General features: G+C 48.2%; 6 protein-coding genes across 6 annotated transcripts; 1 reads left to right on the top strand and 5 right to left on the bottom strand.

Moving 5' to 3' along the window:
• Nucleotides 1-249: 249 nt before the first annotated feature.
• On the bottom strand, nucleotides 250-2,406 carry EsH8_III_000980 (A4/G1 family peptidase; the record flags this gene model as incomplete). Its single annotated transcript, XM_083262705.1, has 3 exons — nucleotides 250-735; nucleotides 1,768-2,130; nucleotides 2,185-2,406. 3 exons carry the CDS (start codon nucleotides 2,404-2,406, stop codon nucleotides 250-252), a joined length of 1,071 nt encoding a protein of 356 aa, XP_083123192.1.
• A 1,156-nt stretch (nucleotides 2,407-3,562) lies between these two features.
• Nucleotides 3,563-4,208, bottom strand: EsH8_III_000979 (uncharacterized protein; the record flags this gene model as incomplete). Its single annotated transcript, XM_083262704.1, has 2 exons — nucleotides 3,563-4,067; nucleotides 4,129-4,208. 2 exons carry the CDS (start codon nucleotides 4,206-4,208, stop codon nucleotides 3,563-3,565), a joined length of 585 nt encoding a protein of 194 aa, XP_083123191.1.
• Nucleotides 4,209-6,711: 2,503 nt separating this feature from the next.
• Nucleotides 6,712-7,512, top strand: EsH8_III_000978 (uncharacterized protein; the record flags this gene model as incomplete). The annotated part of the gene is made up of 2 exons (XM_083262703.1): nucleotides 6,712-7,380; nucleotides 7,456-7,512. The coding sequence occupies 2 exons, from the start codon at nucleotides 6,712-6,714 to the stop codon at nucleotides 7,510-7,512; spliced, it is 726 nt and encodes a 241-aa protein (XP_083123190.1).
• Nucleotides 7,513-8,096: 584 nt separating this feature from the next.
• Nucleotides 8,097-10,742, bottom strand: EsH8_III_000977 (uncharacterized protein; the record flags this gene model as incomplete). The annotated part of the gene is made up of 3 exons (XM_083262702.1): nucleotides 8,097-8,736; nucleotides 8,849-9,385; nucleotides 9,451-10,742. 3 exons carry the CDS (start codon nucleotides 10,740-10,742, stop codon nucleotides 8,097-8,099), a joined length of 2,469 nt encoding a protein of 822 aa, XP_083123189.1.
• A 4,675-nt stretch (nucleotides 10,743-15,417) lies between these two features.
• On the bottom strand, nucleotides 15,418-17,169 carry EsH8_III_000976 (uncharacterized protein; the record flags this gene model as incomplete). Its single annotated transcript, XM_083262701.1, has 1 exon — nucleotides 15,418-17,169. One exon carries the CDS (start codon nucleotides 17,167-17,169, stop codon nucleotides 15,418-15,420), a length of 1,752 nt encoding a protein of 583 aa, XP_083123188.1.
• A 790-nt stretch (nucleotides 17,170-17,959) lies between these two features.
• On the bottom strand, nucleotides 17,960-18,354 carry EsH8_III_000975 (uncharacterized protein; the record flags this gene model as incomplete). Its single annotated transcript, XM_083262700.1, has 2 exons — nucleotides 17,960-18,129; nucleotides 18,198-18,354. 2 exons carry the CDS (start codon nucleotides 18,352-18,354, stop codon nucleotides 17,960-17,962), a joined length of 327 nt encoding a protein of 108 aa, XP_083123187.1.
• Between the last annotated feature and the right edge of the window lie 492 nt (nucleotides 18,355-18,846).

Genomic DNA, 18,846 nt, shown 5'->3' with positions numbered 1-18,846 from the left:
TGCATTGTAATAAAAGTGCAGCAGCTTCTCAATGCAGAACTTGAAAACAATTCTACCAGGCGTACAAACTACATAAGATGGCTATAGATTCAGAAGGCTTTCCATAGCAGGGTACTTTCACAATTGTTTGCAATATAATTTATACTCGCAGCCATATTTAGCATCTGAATTTGGAGTTCATATCAGTACCTCAATGCATCTAATAACCTTAAGTCCAGTGTCTAAAGGATCATGCCTATTATAACACCTCTAAAGATCGACTCTTTCGTAGCATTCCGCAGACTTCGTCCAAACGACTTCCTCTGTGTATGCGTTCCGAATTTCGGGCGTGTTGGAGTTGATCAGTCTATCCAAGCAATGCTCAAGATGTCCTACATCCAAAACCTTGAATCCTAATGGTTTTGCCTTTCCAATACCGTTCTTGAAGAGCGTCTTGATGATGAACTCGCAATGGCGGAAGTGGAAATCGTCTTTTGTCCAAGTACGGCCTCCGCCTTCGCCGTTCCAGACAGCGTCCTGGGCAATTGGGATCGTCCTGTTCTCATCCAGGTACCAATCCCAATCATTCTGAGTTGTGAATTGCTTGTATAGGTCTTCGTCGTGGCAGAGACGTGGAACCCAGCCACCGTGAACCGGGTCAAAGACGCAGTCCCGACGACGCGCACCCTCTGGGTCTTTAACGCCATTACAATAAGTGGAGTTGTAGACGAGTCTGTAACCGGGCACATGAAGTAACTGTGTGCCGTCGCTGTGGTGGTGTGCATTTCCTTGCTTGGATGGCTCATGACCGTGATTGTTGCTGCCAGTCGGCGAGTACGTATGTTTATGTGTGTCGCTGCCAGTGGTACTGATGCCGTCATTGCTTTTGTGTAGCCGAGTGTTGGCAGCGCAAGATGACTCTGCTCGTTCTGCAGCAGCCTTCCATGCCAAAGATATAGTCGCCGCCCACGATATAATGAACGCCGTCACTATAAAAGTGAGTAGGACTACTCTGATCCATCGAGAGCAAAGTCTTTGGCGGCTTCGACTGGAATAATGCGATTGCATGACGATCGTCTCCTCAGAATCATGATCGCTGAGGGACTCGTAGGGGCCGTCATCAAATTTCTCAGGATGAGGAAGCAGGGCCTCGTGTGCGGAGGATGTCATGATGCTGGTGGCGTTGATTGGATTTTGGGGAGCTTTGGGGCACGAAGACTGCCAAACAACTTGTTGGTGGAAATATCTAGGAAGTGCACGTACTTAAACGGAACTAGTCGGTTTGCTCGGTAGATTCAGACCGGGTCATAGACGGACAGGCAAAAAATATTAGGAATGTTATACCCTTGCAAATAGTGTGCATGAAACTCTTTCGGCATCCGGTCCGATCCTACTGCGTCGTGTATCCGACGCTGGAAACTTAAACTTGTCAACCTTGCGGCAATCTCTTAGTAATGATCTCCACAGGACCGCAGAAGACGTCAGAAGTAGGCCACAAGACGCATTCCTCTGGCAACAACCGATTGTATCTAACGAGACAGCAACAGGACTAAAGGACGCGGGTAAATTCATAATCTTGATCAAGCTCAGTCATTAACCCTCCCGGCACAGAAATATCGTCACTAACATCGGAAGCATGTATCATACGGCTTTGTGCATCAGCAGTGTTTGTAAATATTAAAGCTCTCTTAGATACTTTATGGAGACTGAATGATCATGCACTGCCACACTTGTGCGCGTGATGTTATTCTGTCTAATGTAGAATGATTGGTTTGGATCGGGACCAACTATTTTCTCTGTGCTCGTGTGTGCCTTGCAGTCCCTCAGTTCGATGACATCAAAATCGCCAAAAGGAACGTTGCCACCCTCACTCAGAGCGAAGTCCTCTACAATCCACTCGACACTGGAGCCTGCAAGAACGGCATCAGGACGAGGCGCTTGCAAAGTTCGCGCCACCCACTCGCCTCTTGACTTGTTCCAGAGCAGGATCTTTCCCGACGTCTCGTTGAACATGACTACCTCGACCTCAACCTCATCCCCTCCCCCGATAGCAATGTCCAGCTTCATGGCAATATTGGGCCACCATTCGTACCACGGGACGTATGCAACTTCATTGGAAATGGTCTTGTTAATTTCCACAGTCACCCCGGTCTGTAATAGAGCAGTCCCGTGTGTCAAGCCGTCAATTCCAACCCAGGCGCTGACTGCGAAGTAATCTGTCTCTGCCTTGGCAATGTCAGGGCCGAGTGTCCTCGGGACGGTGAACTTCATCCCAGCTGCTGCGAAGTAGCCTGAAGGAGGGGCCGAGTTGACGGCACCGGACCAATTTTTGCTGTATCGGATTTTCTTCTTAGGTAATGCTTTGTTGATTCCGGCTGTTGACAGTGCCGCTGAGCCCACATCAAGTTTTGGTGCAAGTGGTGACATGTTACTATCTGAAGTCTGTTGGACAGGAGAAGTGATGGGACTTTTTTCGATCAGATCGACGAATGAGACAGAAATCATAATGATTAGGGATGCAGCTGCCAAGAGGATGCGTAGGCAAGCCATAGCTGCGGCTTTAATCGAAATTCAAAGTTGTAAGTTGATCGCTAGCAAAGCCGGAAGATTTGCGTCCTTTGCGAGAATAAAGTGGCTCGTTATAAATCGCGGGACCGCACGAATTAGGAAATGATAAATGTTTGCTGACAATACTTAAAGACGGTGGTGCTTTAGACACTGGTATGCTGAGCTCCTACATAACCACGGGTGTGCTGGGATGCGCCTGGTCGGGTACCCCGGACTGGGTAGGTTGCGTATCCGAGATTGCGGCGGTTGGATCCCTGCTCTGGCCCGAGTTGACCGAAGGGGTGCAGCTCCAGAAACACACTGGACTTAATAGAACCTAGGCTTGTGTGAAACTCACGTTGCTGTTCTGGATGTGTCGTGTGCTAATAAAAACGCAGAGGCAGGCTGACGAAAAAAAAAGTACCGATGCCAAAATTTATCCGGAACATAAACGTAAGGCTCATTAAGAGGGATTGGTTCTCAGCTTGTTTCCAACGACACCGTATATAAGAAGTCTGTAACCATTCTGAAGCATCAGAATCGAGAATGAACAAAGCAATAAGTAATCTGGCATAGACTTAGCTACATTTGATTAGAACATCCCAGAAGTGCAGATTGGCCACGAATCAGGGAAAATTGGTGATTGGCAAGACGCTGGGTCAGCATACAAGTTTTCTGCATTCAAAAACGTCCCGCTGGCCACTGTGTTCTACTGGTACAATGACAATAGTGTGCTCTGAGCGCAATCATACGAAGTCGATGTACGGAGTCGGGTTTTGCGCGAACCGCGTCCAGGACGCGGGTGAAAGCGTGTGACATTAAACATCTACCATGCCAACGTTTTGGGTGAACTGAGATTAACAAGTCATTCATCATTCACTCAACACAAATATTTGAGACTAAGGCTGATTGCAGGCAATGAACTTCTTGACTAACTGCAGAAAATATTTAAGATTCGAAATTCCAAGCTTTAACACAGTTCAGTCAAATCTTGGGAGAGCTTTGTTGAAATGAGATCTCGCATGTTTGCCGTCACTCAAGCCTTTGACTCGGCTTCCTCCTCAGGATACTGCACCAAATACTTTCGCTTGGTGAGTCCTTCCTTAGTCTCTGCCTCCTCTTCGGGGTACTGGACCAAATACTTTCGCTTGGTGAGTCCTTCCTTAGTCTCCGCCTCCTCTTCGGGGTACTGGACCAAATACTTTCGCTTGGTGAGTCCCTCTTTGGTTGCTGCCTCCTCCTCAGGGTACTGAACTAAGTACTTTCGCTTGGTAAGGCCCTCTTTGGACTCAGCTTCCTCCTCGGGGTATTGGACGAGATATTTGCGCTTGGTAAGGCCCTCTTTGGACTCAGCTTCCTCCTCGGGGTATTGGACGAGATATTTGCGCTTGGTAAGGCCTTCTTCAGATTTTGCTTCTTCCTCAGGGTACTGCACCAAATACTTTCGCTTGGTGAGGGCCTCCTTAGACTCGGCTTCCTCCTCAGGGTATTGAACAAGATACTTGCGCTTGGCCAGGTTTTGACCAGCATCAGATAAGGCACTGGTAAATGTGTTTAGTAAATCTTCAATTTCATGGTCCTTTCTTTTTTTAGATTTCTTACCTCCCATCGGCAGACGTGGGAAGTGCGGCGACAAAGGCGGCCACTGAGGCGAGGGCAAGGATCTTCTTGGTGGAAACCATTTTGATAGAGTTTGTGTAATTTTTTCAAAGACAAGAAATTCGGTTTTCCTCGGGGAGTAAAAATGATTGGTTTTTCTATTGCAAAGGCGTATATCCTGAGTGCTGAGATTCTGGATAAAGTAAACCTGAGAAGTGGCTCGTCAGGAATACAAATACTCACGGATGAAGGCGTATGAAGGATCCAGACTTTCCTCTACAAGTGTACCCGTTAACCGAGGGAAACTGACGTTGAGCTACAGTACCTAAGCTGGAAACAATAATTAATCGACGTCCGGTCCGAAGATTCATTGCTCATTTGCCAGTGTGACTTTCATCGACTCGGATGGCGTTCTGACACGCATAGACTGTCTCTAGTTGTCGAGCCCGGACCCCAGACCCACGTAGTACCGGACCTCGTTTCTAGTTCCCGAAATGTCGCCGGCAAATCTTCTTCCTCTTCCTCCAAGAAGAGTCTTTGCCGAGAATTGTACTGGTCGGCTATGCTCACGAAACTCCCTGTGATGCTAGCAGCCTAAGCTGACACGTTGCATTTGAGCTTTTCAGTCACTCAGTCTCTCGCAGAACATCCAAGCCAAACCAGCTTTCGCCAATAAACTCCGTACTATCAAGCTCTTCTACTCACTTTGCGTGATAGATTCTTCTCAAACGACACTAAGAAACCATGGACAGCCCCAGCTTCGATCAATGTTACCAAAGTGATAAGGCGAGACAGCTAGGCCGCAAGCGGCTCCGGCACTCTCGAAATCAAATGGTCCAAAGAAGTCGACGTTCATCTCTCTTGTGGCTCATAGGAATAGGCCTCTCTGCAATCACTGTCTTTCAATGCGTTTTGGCGTGGAAAATATTGTCGCGGTTCAGTTCTGCTGAGTTGCTCGGAGAAGTAAACGGGCTTTTCCCTTCAGGTATGTCACCAGGAACAGTGTTGAGTCGCTAAAACATACCGTTATCTAATGAAGTTTAGTTGGCACCAAGATCGTCCGGTTTAATGAGAAACCCGGTTTCCACGCGCTAAATATGTCCGATCCTGAGTGGGAAAGAGTTATGCCTCGTATGTCCTCTTGAAATGAATATCACCTTGACAGAATGGCTGATTATAGTGACAGGTGGAGGCGGTTTTGTGAAAGTACCTGACTGGGACAAGGAGGGAAACACCTTGCCACGCCCGATCATCTCTAAAGGCCAGGTTGTTTATAACGTTGCCGTCTTCCATCAGTTGCATTGTCTCCATGCTTTAGGAATGGAATTCAACAATCTTATTTCTGCTGCTCAGGAGGATCATGCGACAGTCGTCAGTCACGATCAAATTGAACACATAGAACACTGCTTGGTGTATCTAAAGAAATCACTTGAATGCTCTGCCGTATGTAGCACTTATCCCTCTATCTACTGGCATCAGTTTCTACTCGGAATACTAAACTATGTGTTTCAGGATACCGCCTTAGAGGGGCAGTCAAGCATAACTGACCTTCCGTCGACGAGTGGATTTGGATCATATCATGTGTGTAGGGACTTTGACCAAATCATGGCACTAAGTGAACAAGAACGGGCGACGGACATGTCTGGCTATGGCCAGAGCCAAGATCATCACCACAAAAGGATTTGATCAAATTCCATCACCACGCGAGCAAAACAATTCGCCATGATTCTATTCTATGCTACTCCAACTAGAACAATTGTCATATAATTACTGTTCGTTCACCCAAGCCCTTAAGACCAAGTGAGAAACGGCGCTTTTGGACCAAGCAATCTCCTGCTGGAGCGGCTGGTCTACGTAATCCCAACAGAAAATACGTGTGAAATCAAACGTTGTTTCGTTATCCACATGACCAATACCGAGCAAAAGTCCAGTTTACATTGCCTACTCCATAGCAGTATTACTTAAAAGCGTAAATTCGAATTGTGATTTGTCTCATAAACAAGCTCAGAAGCTGAGAACCAAACATACCGGACATGTCGGGATATGACGCGAGGTCAGCGTGCCATCCAAGCTATGGGCCAGATGATCCCTGTGACAAACAAAACGGATACACCCTTGTCATACCGGGGATCTGAGTCAAGGATGAGGTCCGTATTGATGGCAGTAACCCAGCAGCTGGTAAAGTCCAACAGACTTCGGAAGTCTAAATCAAATTTTATCCATATATCGGAAGTCTAATGATGGCCGGGCTAAGAGAGCATTTTACCGAGTGACGTATCCGGCTTAATCGAGACATCGGTTACGGTTACGTCAACTGGCACCACAGCAAATTTGCACAGGTTCGTTTTATGAATTAAAGTATAATCTCCATCGAGTGCTGGGTGATCAAGTTAGTTTAACCGAAGGACAATGGGATATGCGGGGAAAGAAAGCGCTATTTACTCCTCCAATGTTAGGTTATCTTCAGACACGTCAGACAAGGATTGGTGAACCACTTGGTATATTACTGACCAGACTTGGCTGTATTTACTACGTTTCTGCTTAAATTATTTCCAGTGTCACATTTTTTTACGGCATCTTCTCGAAATGGCTTTTGACGACAAGTATCACGATGAAAAAGCGCGTTTGTCGACTGAAGAGGATTCTGAAGATGAGGTTAGCCCCTCGCTCGGTCGCAATATCTCTAGGAAACGCAGCCGTCAAGTGCCATTATGGGCGTTTATTATCTCGACCTCTCTTTTCCTCCTCCTCGCGGTATCTCTGGCTTATACCACCCTACGCCTGAATAAACAGACCCGAGGTTCAGGCTACGACTTTGATGGCTACGTTTGTGCCCCAGATGAGGCAGATCCGGAGGAAGCTCTAGCTCGCGGTTGCGCATTCGACACTTTCACTATGCAGTGGTATCCGCGCGATCGTTACTCCAGGAACGAATCAGTCGAGCTTATGAGAAAGTTCACCGACATGGGGTGGCCGCGCTACTTTGACAAGGAGGGAACTCGTCCCATAGTGGACCTGGAAAAGGCTCCCAAATCCATCTACATTTTGATGAAGGAGCATTTATGGCACTGCGGCTACTCCATCATGCAGACGCACCTCTGGATCACCCTAGGCATGGATCCTCCCGAGGGCTACGAACACACGGAGCACTGTGTTATGAGCCTATTAGATGTGATTGAAAAGAATCCCCCGCCTGGCTTCAATGAAATAAAGTTCAACACCAGAACTTCATTGGTGCCTTCCGAATATGGAAACGTATGTATGGCCTGATACTCACATTGCAGTGCTATTACCATTTACGCGACACCACTAACTTTTCATTCTACACAGGTCAAGCCTCACTACCCCTGTGCTGAGAAGGGCTTCGCATGCCGGTCTAATCCTTGAGATGCGATTTGATATCCAAACAAGCATGGCTGCTTTTATGAATAGTTTTGGACAATCAGGTTATTTTATATGAAAATATAAGAAAACAGTTTCGTTAGTTGTGAAGTAGACGAATTAAACATCATAGGCCTATTGAAATCAGACAAAGTTTTTAATTCTTGTCACTCATTTTGAATCATGTAGATCTACATTTCTAAGTGATTCATTGTTAGCAAGTTGTCTCAATTCGTGAGACGTAAGGTAACCCGGGGATGATTTACTATGTTTCCATAAAAGCTTTGGTAGCAACGATGAAATTGGATGTCTCACTACTCAATGCAAAGGATTTTATTCATGTATTGTTATTGCTCATCATATTTTTGGGCTTGAAGTAGATAAAAACTTCCCCTGGTTGCCTTAGTTTTGTAATAAACCTTTGTTACATTGAGACTTTCGTCCAACAGGGTTGACCTATGCTTGATTGCAGAATTTTTTCAGTCTTTGCATATTGGCACAACGTAGAATCAACAACGAAGCCTCTGCGGCATGATAAAATTACATATTGATAAAGCGAGATGAAGAAAAGTTTGAATTTGCTACCTGTATTACTGGGACTCCTTCTCGTAGAGTTCTGCAAGACGAGAATTCCTTCTTGCCAGCAAATCCTCCACGTTTCCCTGCTCAACTACCCGCCCATTTTCCATTACAAATGCCCTCGAAAAGTATCGTATATTCTGCAGGCGGTGTGTGACTGCAAGAACGGTGCATCCGGCAAACTCTTCTTTGATCACCGTATCTATCTTGTCCGCCGTCTCTTCATCCAAGTGCGCAGAGACTTCGTCAAGGAGAACAACACCTCCCTTGTCGCTCCTGGACCCGCCTGAGATAGCCTTCATCCGCTGTCGAAGAACGCACCTGGCTAGACAAAACAGTTGTTTCTGTCCTTCACTTAGGGTACTTGACCCGAATTCCGCGTCGAGATTCGACATAGCTGATAGAAGGCCCACAGTCTGCAACGCATCTTGGCAGGCTTCATCTGAAGCCTTTCCAGAATGATCCAGGTTTTGACGGATGGACGTACCACCTACAAGGAAGACGGGATCTTGATGCATGGCGATAATGTGATCTCTGAGATCATTGCCATTGACGTCGTCAATGCAAACATTGTCGATGGATATGTTGTTTGTGCATTCTGAAGTAGGCTTAAGAAGGCCGAGTAACAGCATGACAATGGAACTCTTTCCACTTTCAAATAGTCAGCCTCAACCTCAAAATTTGTCTTACACTGGGATTGGGATTGAGAAGTTGAGTTCGAATAAATGGTAGGAACTCCTCAAATCTGCGGCTTTCAACATACCTTCCTGTCCGTCCACAGATAGCGACCTTATCTCCAGGAGAAATCGACATAGATATCTCTTCCAGTGCGAAAGAGGAGGTCGATGTCGTGCCGTATCTTGCAGATACACCAGCAATCTCAATTGCTCCTTTTATCGGCCAATATTTTTCTAAAATAACTGGATGGTTTGGCTCAGACTCACGCGGTGTGTTTTCGCCAAACTCCTTCACTCGGCCGATGGCACCCAGAGCAATCTCAAGCATGGTGTAAGCACGAATGCCATCCGCCAAGTTTCGTCCAAAGGAGATGAGTGTGACAAGCCCAACGCCGGTAACGCCTGAACCGAGATGCAAAATGGTAGCAAGGCAAACAAGGACAACAGCCAGAATTACCATGACCAGGTTGATAACGAGAAGGAGCCATTGCTGAGTTACACCCAGGAGGTAGCTCGGCTGCTGTGACTTATCAAGTAGTACATGGTTACGTTTGATTTCGTTTTCTGCCCAGCCAAAAGCACGTATTGTAGTCAGACCGCCCAATGTACTCAGAACGTGTGTTCTGGGAGTTAAGTTAGCAATCTTCGAATCATTCTGTGAAGGCCAGTTACAGAGGGAATTGCTCACACTATAGGTCCTTTTGCTTCAAGGTCGAGAACTCTCAACCGCAAAGCGGTAGGCACATACATCTTTCGGACCAAATAGAAGACGGCAGCAAGCCCAGGGTAGGCGATGGCAAGCCAAGTCGACGAAACCACAAGTAGCACAGCCTGACCCACTGTGATGACCACAGCGCTTGTGAGGTTGATCAAAGAGCCCGCCAACATGCCATCAATGATACTCAAGTCTTGGGAGAAAAGAGTGAGTATAGTGCCATTAGGTGTCTGACTCAGATACTGCATCGACGCTGACACAACTGTCTCGAGCGTCTGCTTATGAAGAGCAGCCCCTGAATTGCGGACGAACGCAACTAGCACCACGACGCCTACCATGAAACTGAATATAAGACAACTGCCAGCTAAAAATGCGTAAATACCCATATACCAGGCGAAAAAGTGTTGTGGCGACGTTGATGAGTTGTCGCGCGTCCACTTCTCCAACCAGACCGTGGGATACGTCGTGCTGATGCCAAAAGCAGAGGCAGCGAAGACAAACAAAAGGAGATAATGGTTTCCAATTCTCGAAAAGTAGTGAAACCAAGTTCCTCTGTCAGAGGTCACTTGTGCTCGTTTTTGGGTTGCCTCTTCAGCGATAGAGCCAGATGGTGTGCCTTGAGATACCTCTGCGGCTGATTTCTCTTCGCTGGGATGAAGCTCTAAATCTTCGATTGAGCTAACTTCAACTGAATCTTTATCTAAAATCATGGGAGTTTCGTTATGTATTTTTTCGATTGAAAAGCCGGCTGTTGTCGTTGTCGGAGGTATTATGTTGACTTTGGCCTTGAGCGAGCCATCGGCCTCAACATTTATGTGCATGTCCGCCATGTTGACAAACATGGTAGAACTAGTGCATAATATTACTGTAGTTCCACGACATCTCAGTAGACCCCCTGAGCCAAAGACGCGGTGAAAAACAAGAGACTCTGTCTCCTTGTCTAGACCACTCAACACGTCGTCTGCAATAAAGAGGTCGACATTCTGATAGAGGGCACGCGCAAGTGCCACTCGTTGTTTTTGGCCACCGCTGAGTGTTTCTCCTCGGTCTTCAAGTTTTGTCGCGTCGCCCAGATGGAGCTGTTCAAGATCTGTGACCAGAGAAGTGGCGGCTAATATCTGTTCGTATCGCTCCCGGTTGAACGGTGAGCCGGAGAGAATGTTGGCGCGAATCGTTTCTCGAGGCAGATACGGGACTTGAGCACAGTACGCAGAACGATAAGTGTTGACTGCAACCGTACCCTTTGTGGCTGCAACCTCGCCCATGATCGCTTGCAAAAGTGTGGTTTTTCCAGAACCTACTGGTCCTGTGACAATAGCAAAGCAGGACATAGGAATTTCAATGTTGACGTCTCGCAGAACGTGCTGTGCTGCGACTGACCAGCCAAAAGATGCATTGTGTATTTGAACAGCGTTGGCAGTGCGTCCTCCTTTCTCGTCGTCCCCTTCCTTGTGATTCTGCTCGTCCGGAAGAGGCCCTAGTAGACGATAGTCGGTGTGACACGAGGTCAAAAGGAACTCTTCTATCCGTTGCAAGTTCACCAAACTGCCCAAGACAATGGGAACAACTTGGATGAACACTCCCAGAGGCTGTGTCATGATAGTTAGATAACTGAGCGTCGTGAAGGCCCTCGTCGCGTTCAGAAGACGTGGCCCCGTAGCGAAAACGACTACAGGCGCTAGTGTAGCAGGGCAGAGAGATACTGTCGCCGACAGCGCTACCATCATTCTGAAGTAGCCCCCGCGGCGCAGTTCATCGGCTCGGGCGTCCTGTATCAGAGGCACGGCAGCAGGTGCGAAGCCAGCTATCCTGAGGCCCTTGATGGAGGATAATAGATCACTCGTTTTGCTGATCCGAGACTGCATGGACGCCATCCATCCTCTTTGCCCAGCCACCACCCTTGGAGACAATGCGGTCACTGCTGCGCAGCTAATGACGATAATTCCGATGGCCCATACAGATGCTGGACCGACCTCGCGGTAAGCCAGCCAGACCGCAAATGCTGTTTGAATCGGGACGACCCAGAGCTCATGGGCATTACGAAGTCCATTATAAATACCCTCCACATCCGCTGTTACCAATGTGAGTATCTTTTTACGATCATTTTCGGGTTTCGGGGACATCCTGGTCGCGTGAAGATAGACATTTTGGATCAAGTAACCTCGAAGCTGCGTTAAGGCGCGTTCGTGGAGATATCCAAAGAAGGAGGTTGACAAGGCAATTCCCAGGTAAACCATGAGTGTGGCCCCTATCAAACCGTATTTCGTGTTGGTGTTGGATCGTTGGCGCTCATCCGAGAGGTAGTCGAGGATTCTTCGAACAAGTAGAGACTGAGCCAAGGTGAAACCGCTGAGTGCCAAACGTGGTAAGACGGGAAAGAAAGCTTGGAATCCCAAGCCTCGAGCGACCAATACCAAGGCTGCACGTTTACCTGGCTTTTGTGATGTTGCTGCAGTTTGCTGATACACCGGATCAGTCCTCTTGGTTTTCTCCTCACGAAAGGCGCACGTCAGAGCGGAGTGCAAAGGGTAAAGGTCTCCAAGTAGCAGCATTCGACGGGAACCGAGACGAAGCAGACTGTTTAGCCACCAGAAAAGTCCCAAACTGAAGATACCTGCTGATTCCTCAGGACTGCATGGCTTGGAGTTTGCGATATTTCCCAATGGTTGCGATTTCGTTCGGGATTCGAGAGTCAAGAGAGACATCTTAAGAAAAAGAGAAACGGTGAATAACACAGCCGCAGCTCTCATACTAGTATCATGATAGAGTGCGACCAGCCACAAAGTGCGACATTGGACTGCATCGAACAATGTTGCGAGAGTAAGAAAAGAGCACAGCCACAGTGACGGCCGTTGTGATCGACGGTGCTCAAGCCAAGACAACGGAGCCATCCAAACGGCGGTCAAGAGGTCGAATACGGCAGATGCAATGGCCAAAGCCCTCATCGACGTTGCCTGGGTCTCAGCTGTGACGACGGAAAAGGCAAGCTTGGTGCATACTAATAGGATGACATTGACCTTTCCTTGGGTGTTAGTTGACTGGATCAAAGCCGCTTGAAACAAATGAGCAGATCACTGTTTACCTGCTTGGTGTAAAGTGCGACGGCCCCTGAGCAACTTCCTTCGTTTCGAGGCCGGCGTTGGTAGAGCTGAACAGAACGCCATGAGGCGATAAACACAAAGAGACATGCGGGAAGAATTGACAAGATCGACAACTCGAACGTGAGCGTAAAGTCAAAGTCTCCGCGACAGCCAATTACAGCAGGACCGAATTCGCTGTCTTGCCGGCATTGCTCCATTATAACAAAAATAAGGAGATGGCGGAGTTTCGTGGGCGCCAACTATTGATCAAACCGGCCTTGAGAGGGAAACAAAAGGCTTTTGGTCAGATTATGTAGCCTTAACAAAAGAAACAATTAAATGCAAATTAAATGAATTATCAGATTTATACTATGCACTTGAATCATTTTACGGTGTTTTACTCATATTTTTGTTTGACCAAGAGTTGCAGTGACGAATTTAACTCATTGATATCCTAGGCCTTAAGAAATTTCTTCATTGAGGTAAGTCCTTATCCAGATGATCACAGTCGTGATTTGTTAGTTCCTGACTATACAATCAAGCAGGGGTAACCTTTTTTCATTCTGTTCCCGAAAATAGCCGGGTCTGTCGGCAACTGATTCGTGTGATGGGAGCCGGCGGTTGGGAAGGAGGGGTGAGGGGCGGTGTGAAACAGACTTCGTCGGTAAACAACCGGAAGCTTATTTATTGGCGTAAACTGAGACTTGTTCTGTCCGTGAAACTGAGGAATTCCGAAGTCCTAGTCAAGTCACACGCTCTTACTTTGCTTTGTCTGGCTTGATCAGCTTGCCTTGATCAATGGAATTGTATCATTAACATGATAGCATATCTGGCCACTACTTGTAGCATCCGGGCGAATTCCGAGACAGTTCACCCGGACTGGCCGCAATATCTGTTCAGACTCAACGCTGTGGCCAACTCGTTTACAATTTCAACAATCAGATAACCAAATAGCACCTCCTAACCCCCGTATAGGAACATCACCTAACTCAGTTCATATCACTCAATTTCAGACACAATGAATACTCGCAAATTCGGTTACATCACTGATGCTGCGCGTAATTATCTAGTTTGTAAAAGAGTCTGGCTTCACCAAAAGCTCACTTTGTTCTTACCTGGTTCGGCGAGGGACACTCATAACGCGTACGACGCCTTGAGAAAGGAAGAGTATGACTCAGACGATGCTTCGCCTGAACTATATCAACTCTCAGCAACATGGAAATATTTACTACTCGGCGTTTCCGAGCGACTGTTTTGGATGTCACTGAGTGCAATTCTTATTGCAGCTGTCTTCATACAACATTACGGTGTTGGCATATACTCGTATGAGTCTGGTTTCTCCACAGATCTCGGTGCGTTCATTGCAGTGTGGTTATCCGGATTCCGCAAGGTCATTGCGTAGTCCATCTCGTAGAACTAAAGCTGACCGGATACCGCCCATTCAGGCGTCGCAACACCACACATTGCACTCCGACAAACTGTGTATACCGGAGGTGTTGTTCGTAACAATGAAGGAAAGCTGGTGCTAGACCATACTGGAGCACCAATTGTTTACGTAGGCGAGCCGTCGCCTGAATTGGATGCTAAGTGGGATCGATTGGAATCTGGTTCGCGCGAACATCTCCCTTTGTATCGGTTACGTGCGAAAGCCATATGCTAACAGCGGTTTAGCTATTGAGATTACCCTAGCGAGCAAAGATGCGAAGACAAAAGGGGGCGTAAAGCTCGATACCATGGAATCTGACGGCATTTATCGCACCAGGTGAGATCGCTCCACTGGCTTTAGGACGTCGTTCTTTTTCTCTGTACCATTGAGGAAAGTTGAAAGCTTATATGCCTATTCGATAGCCTAGATGTTGTTCATTCACTTCACTGCTTAAATCAGCTACGGAAGGTATTGTACAGAGAATACTACTTTCCAGGCAAACCAAACGAGTTCTTCTACGTACACATGAGTAAGTATTTCATGCCTCTATAAGCCATCTGTAGCTGCCGGCGAACTGTATCTGACATGATCCATTCGATTTTGTAGACCACTGCATCGACCATTTGCGGCAGGCACTCAAATGCCACAGCGATCTAACGCCTCTAAACTACCAATGGAGCGAGGAACATGATCGAGCACTTCCAACGTGGACGTCGAAGCACACATGTCGCGATTTTGACAAGATGCTGGAATGGGACCTTACGGAGACAGGCACACCATTATCGGAGACGGAAGATTACAAGAACGCACATCGCCAGGGAAATGAACCAAAGGTACATGGCCACTGAGGATATTATATAACTTGAACGAGTCTATCTCAGGGACTGGAGGACAGTTGTGCCATGACTTGGACGTGTTTACGTTTTTCTATATAGCTGCATTATTGAGCCAGTCTCCCCTGATTTCACTTGAGATGACAGTGAAAGAACAATACTCCGAATACCGGTGAGGTAGCAATCACAAAGTTGTCAAGACTTCGTTAGATCTCTCAGTGAGTGAGAACCAAAAAGACAAAAACATACAACACCAGGTATTCGCTGGTCGTCACCGACCCAACTACTAATCCGGCCCTCACTGGCTTATCTATGGGAGAGCGGACGGGATCCCGAGTTCTCCAGTGGGTATGGTCGTATGTGCCAAATAATTGGCAAGAAAACATTCAAGTATGCAGTGGTGGCAACCGTCCTGCCGCTTCGGAGATGGTTAGTTTCAACTGCCACAATGGGATCTTTCGTCTTTACGTTCTCGTTGTCTAACACATCATTCTTTAGTCTAGTAATCTTACAATGCCATAGTCTCTATCCATCTGCGACCTGCAAACACTCACAATTACAAAAGGCTATTTACCAGCTTACAGCACACCCATCCTTTACCTCAGAGCTGCTCAACCTCACGGTGATTCATGCGCGTCCCAGGTTGCAGACTGACTTCCTCCAACGCTCCAACCTGACACCCGTGGCAGCCAATTTGCCTGCTCAAGCCGTGGGTGGTACACCATCTCGGACCACGCGCCGGGCGCGGCGGCGCGCTGTTCCGGAGCACAGGCACTATAAGTGGGGTGACGCCCGAAGATTCGGGGGATGCGGGGCCGAATGTGTTGCCGTCGATGTCGTGCTTCAACTCTGGGCCCTCAACAGAATTATCGGAGTGAGACCTCTGCGGATCACGGGGCGAAATACTCGCGTCAGGATGGAACTGCCTGCCTCCTATCTGGTCAGTCGAGCCATCAAAGTCGGTAAAATGGAAAGGGGACACGGGTGGGATTTCTGGCAGCGGAAGCGACCTCTGACTGCGGGGACCTTCTGGAGACGACGAAGTGCAGTCGCCATCTTCTGATCTAGGTGGCGAGACATAGGTCAAACGGCGGACTCTTTCAGTGCGTGGTTTATCTTCGTCGTCGAGATAGAGCTGTACGTGCGCATCAATCATCTCTTCCAAGTTAGCTTGTTGGCCTTCGTTAGAATGCTGCTTGCCGGAATCCTGGTCATCAGAATACTCCCCTTCTGAGTGGAGACTCTCTTTGTAATACGAACGTCGAGCGAGTCGCTGCTGTTCCAGAAACTCATCGCGCCCGCCTACCAGTCTTTCGTATGTAGATTCTTCAAAGTGAAGGGAGGAACCGCGGAACCCAAGCTCGCTGCTCTCGGGGCTGTCGCTCCCTTCGATAGTAATCCAGCTTCCGTCAGAGTCGCTACAGTCGTTCTTCGGCCAGTGCGCATCCTCGGGGTTAGAGTAACAGCCTGAGAAGGTGGGCCAATCAACAATGATGGGGAAGTTACGGTTAATGGGGGAGTCGTATTCACTCGATCTCGTCTCCGTAGGGGAGGTCTTATGTCTTGTTGTAACCTCTGGCGAAGGGAGTATTTGGTCAGTCTCGACGATAATGTCCCAGTGTGCTTTTGCGTTTGGACGCCTAGGGAACTCGCTGGAGGAAGTGCTGGCTACCGAGCGGGGCGATGGTGGTAGAGTCTTGTTCAAATCAGAACATTGTAGCTGTCCTTCGGAGCCGGGAGCCGCCTTCACTTCCAAGGCGCAGATGTAACTCAATCCTTCGGCAATCGTGTACACCCTGAGGACATCATTTGGATGTTTGAGATGACGCGCCCAGCTGATGGTGGCTGCTCGCATCCCCATCGCCATTTGAAGGGTGTCTTTACGATGGTGCGCCTGGCATAAAACACACAAGGGGGAAGTGAGTGGCTCCCCGATGGCGTGTAGCAGCGAATCTATTGAGGCGGTCACAACCATGTCCTCGCACACTTCCCCCCAGGTCCTAATGCGGGAGAACCATCCCTTTACAGAGACTTGGGGCCACTTCAAGAGCGCCGACCCGGGCACCCGGGATGGGTCGACGGGGTAATGCCATTGATGGGCCGCCTTGTAGGCCCAGTAGTTTTTGATAATGGCGAGTGAATTCACGTCGGAGGAGTCAACGCCGGTATAGACGTCAACGCACGCACGGCAAAAGCCGAGAACGGTGGCCAGGGTCTGCGAGTGCTGGCAGAGAGGTGCGATGCAGCCATACCGGTAAGTTTTGTCTGGATTACAGACGAATTTGGGGCATTCGATGACTTCTACGTCGGAGTGGGCGCAGATAGTGTAGATGGTCTTTTGTGTCCAGCACATGTTTGCGCAGGTGCTCGGTGCAATGCTAGGTAGTTGAGTGAAACTGAGGAACTTGGATTGGAATTGAATCCGTGGATGGGGTATGTAAATATGAACCTGTCTTGTTTGCTGTTGCCGATGCTGTTGGTGTAAGACTAAATTCAATATGCCATCGCGCCTCTTCTTATACTTATCATTTTGAGGTGGATTGCAGCCATAGACATGAACAATGATTACCCATGTGACATTGTGCTGTCGCTGTCATTGTTTTGCCGACAGCATCTCTAATGAACAGTTCAACCGAATTGACAAAGGTCGCGTCAAGGCACAAAGTTGTTGTGCAGAAAGAGTTATCACTGCCTGCTGCTTTGTTGGTGTTTTGAGCATTTTGAACATTAGATGTCTCCCTTCGTAAAAGTTCAAGACACCAAAGAACGAGCATGGGTATGAAGTATGTATAGTGGGACGAGTGAGCCTGTCTCGGTTGCCATCGTTTACTTATCAGAATTGCCGCGCTGGCGAGTTGATCAAGTATTTTGACATCTCATTACCTGATAAGTTAGCGGTGCCAAGCGGGCGCAGGAAAGCACAATGATTTCGAATCGAGGTCGTCAACGTCGTTATGATTATAGGAACTACTAGGTACAATGCTCAAAGTCCCATTCCAGGGTCCTCTTCCAGGTGCGTTGTGCTAAGCACCATCATCCATCACAGCCCAATCAAATAACTGCCATTTCCAGGTCGCTGTGGGTATGAGCTGGGATGAATTGGGGTCCTCCCTCAATGAACGTACGATGGAGCCATCGACTGTTTACAGGCCGAACTTCCTGTCCTTGTCCTCGATGGGGACATCCTTTCCGGTGGTGCTCTTGTACTGACTGCGGATGAAGTCGGAGATCTTCTCGTCTTTGGCCTGCTCGGCGGCGCTCTCGTTATCCTGAGGGCCTTGGCCGAGGACCTTTTCTTGGAACATGTCGACGGCTGTGGAATGACGTTAGTGTCTTTGTGCCACGAGGCGAGCATAGAAATGTGGAAACAAATGCACGTACCCTTGTCAATACCGTCTTCCTGCTTCTCGCTCTCGCGACCGCCACCGGCCATACCGTTGAGCTTGTCCATGAAGCCGGACTCCTTCTTAGGCTGGTCGGCCGAGGAAGAGGCGGCGTTGTTGTTGTCGCCTCCGGAAAGGTTCTTGATAAAGTCCATGTTGATTGGTTGGGTCTGAAATCTGACAGATGTAATACGAAGAACGATTTAATATCGAGGCTGGTGTAGAGTAGAGAAGAAAAGTTCAAATGATGCGAAGAGGGAGGGCTTGGCTACTTGTAGTAAATGGCGGTTGCACGACACAGAGACAGAAAAGCGTCGCCAAAGCGGGGGTTTATTGAGATACAAAGGTGGCTTAGACTACGTAGGTAGCAATACCTTCCTACCTGTTCTACATGTCTTGGCAAGGGCCAGTTAGAGATTGGCTTGGGATTGGAAGGGTCAAGTCGCGATACACCACCACGCGCTTACCCGCTCGCCCGCCCGCCCGCAAATCGGTGGAGTTACATCATCAGCTGGGCAGGGGCCACTGACGCAGGCCAAGTTCCAATCAGCAAGGCTTTCGAAGCAGGAGCGTGCACAAAAAAGCCGGGAAGAACTATAGTACGCAGTGCGGTACAGCTCGACATGCATTCCGTGGGGGGGTTCCAG

The sequence above is a fragment of the Colletotrichum jinshuiense genome, chromosome 3, assembly GCF_051148585.1.
Source record: "Colletotrichum jinshuiense chromosome 3, complete sequence".
Lineage (NCBI taxonomy): Eukaryota > Fungi > Ascomycota > Sordariomycetes > Glomerellales > Glomerellaceae > Colletotrichum > Colletotrichum jinshuiense.
Note: the sequence above shows the minus strand (reverse complement) of the source record. Positions and strands in the feature narration are given on the sequence as shown.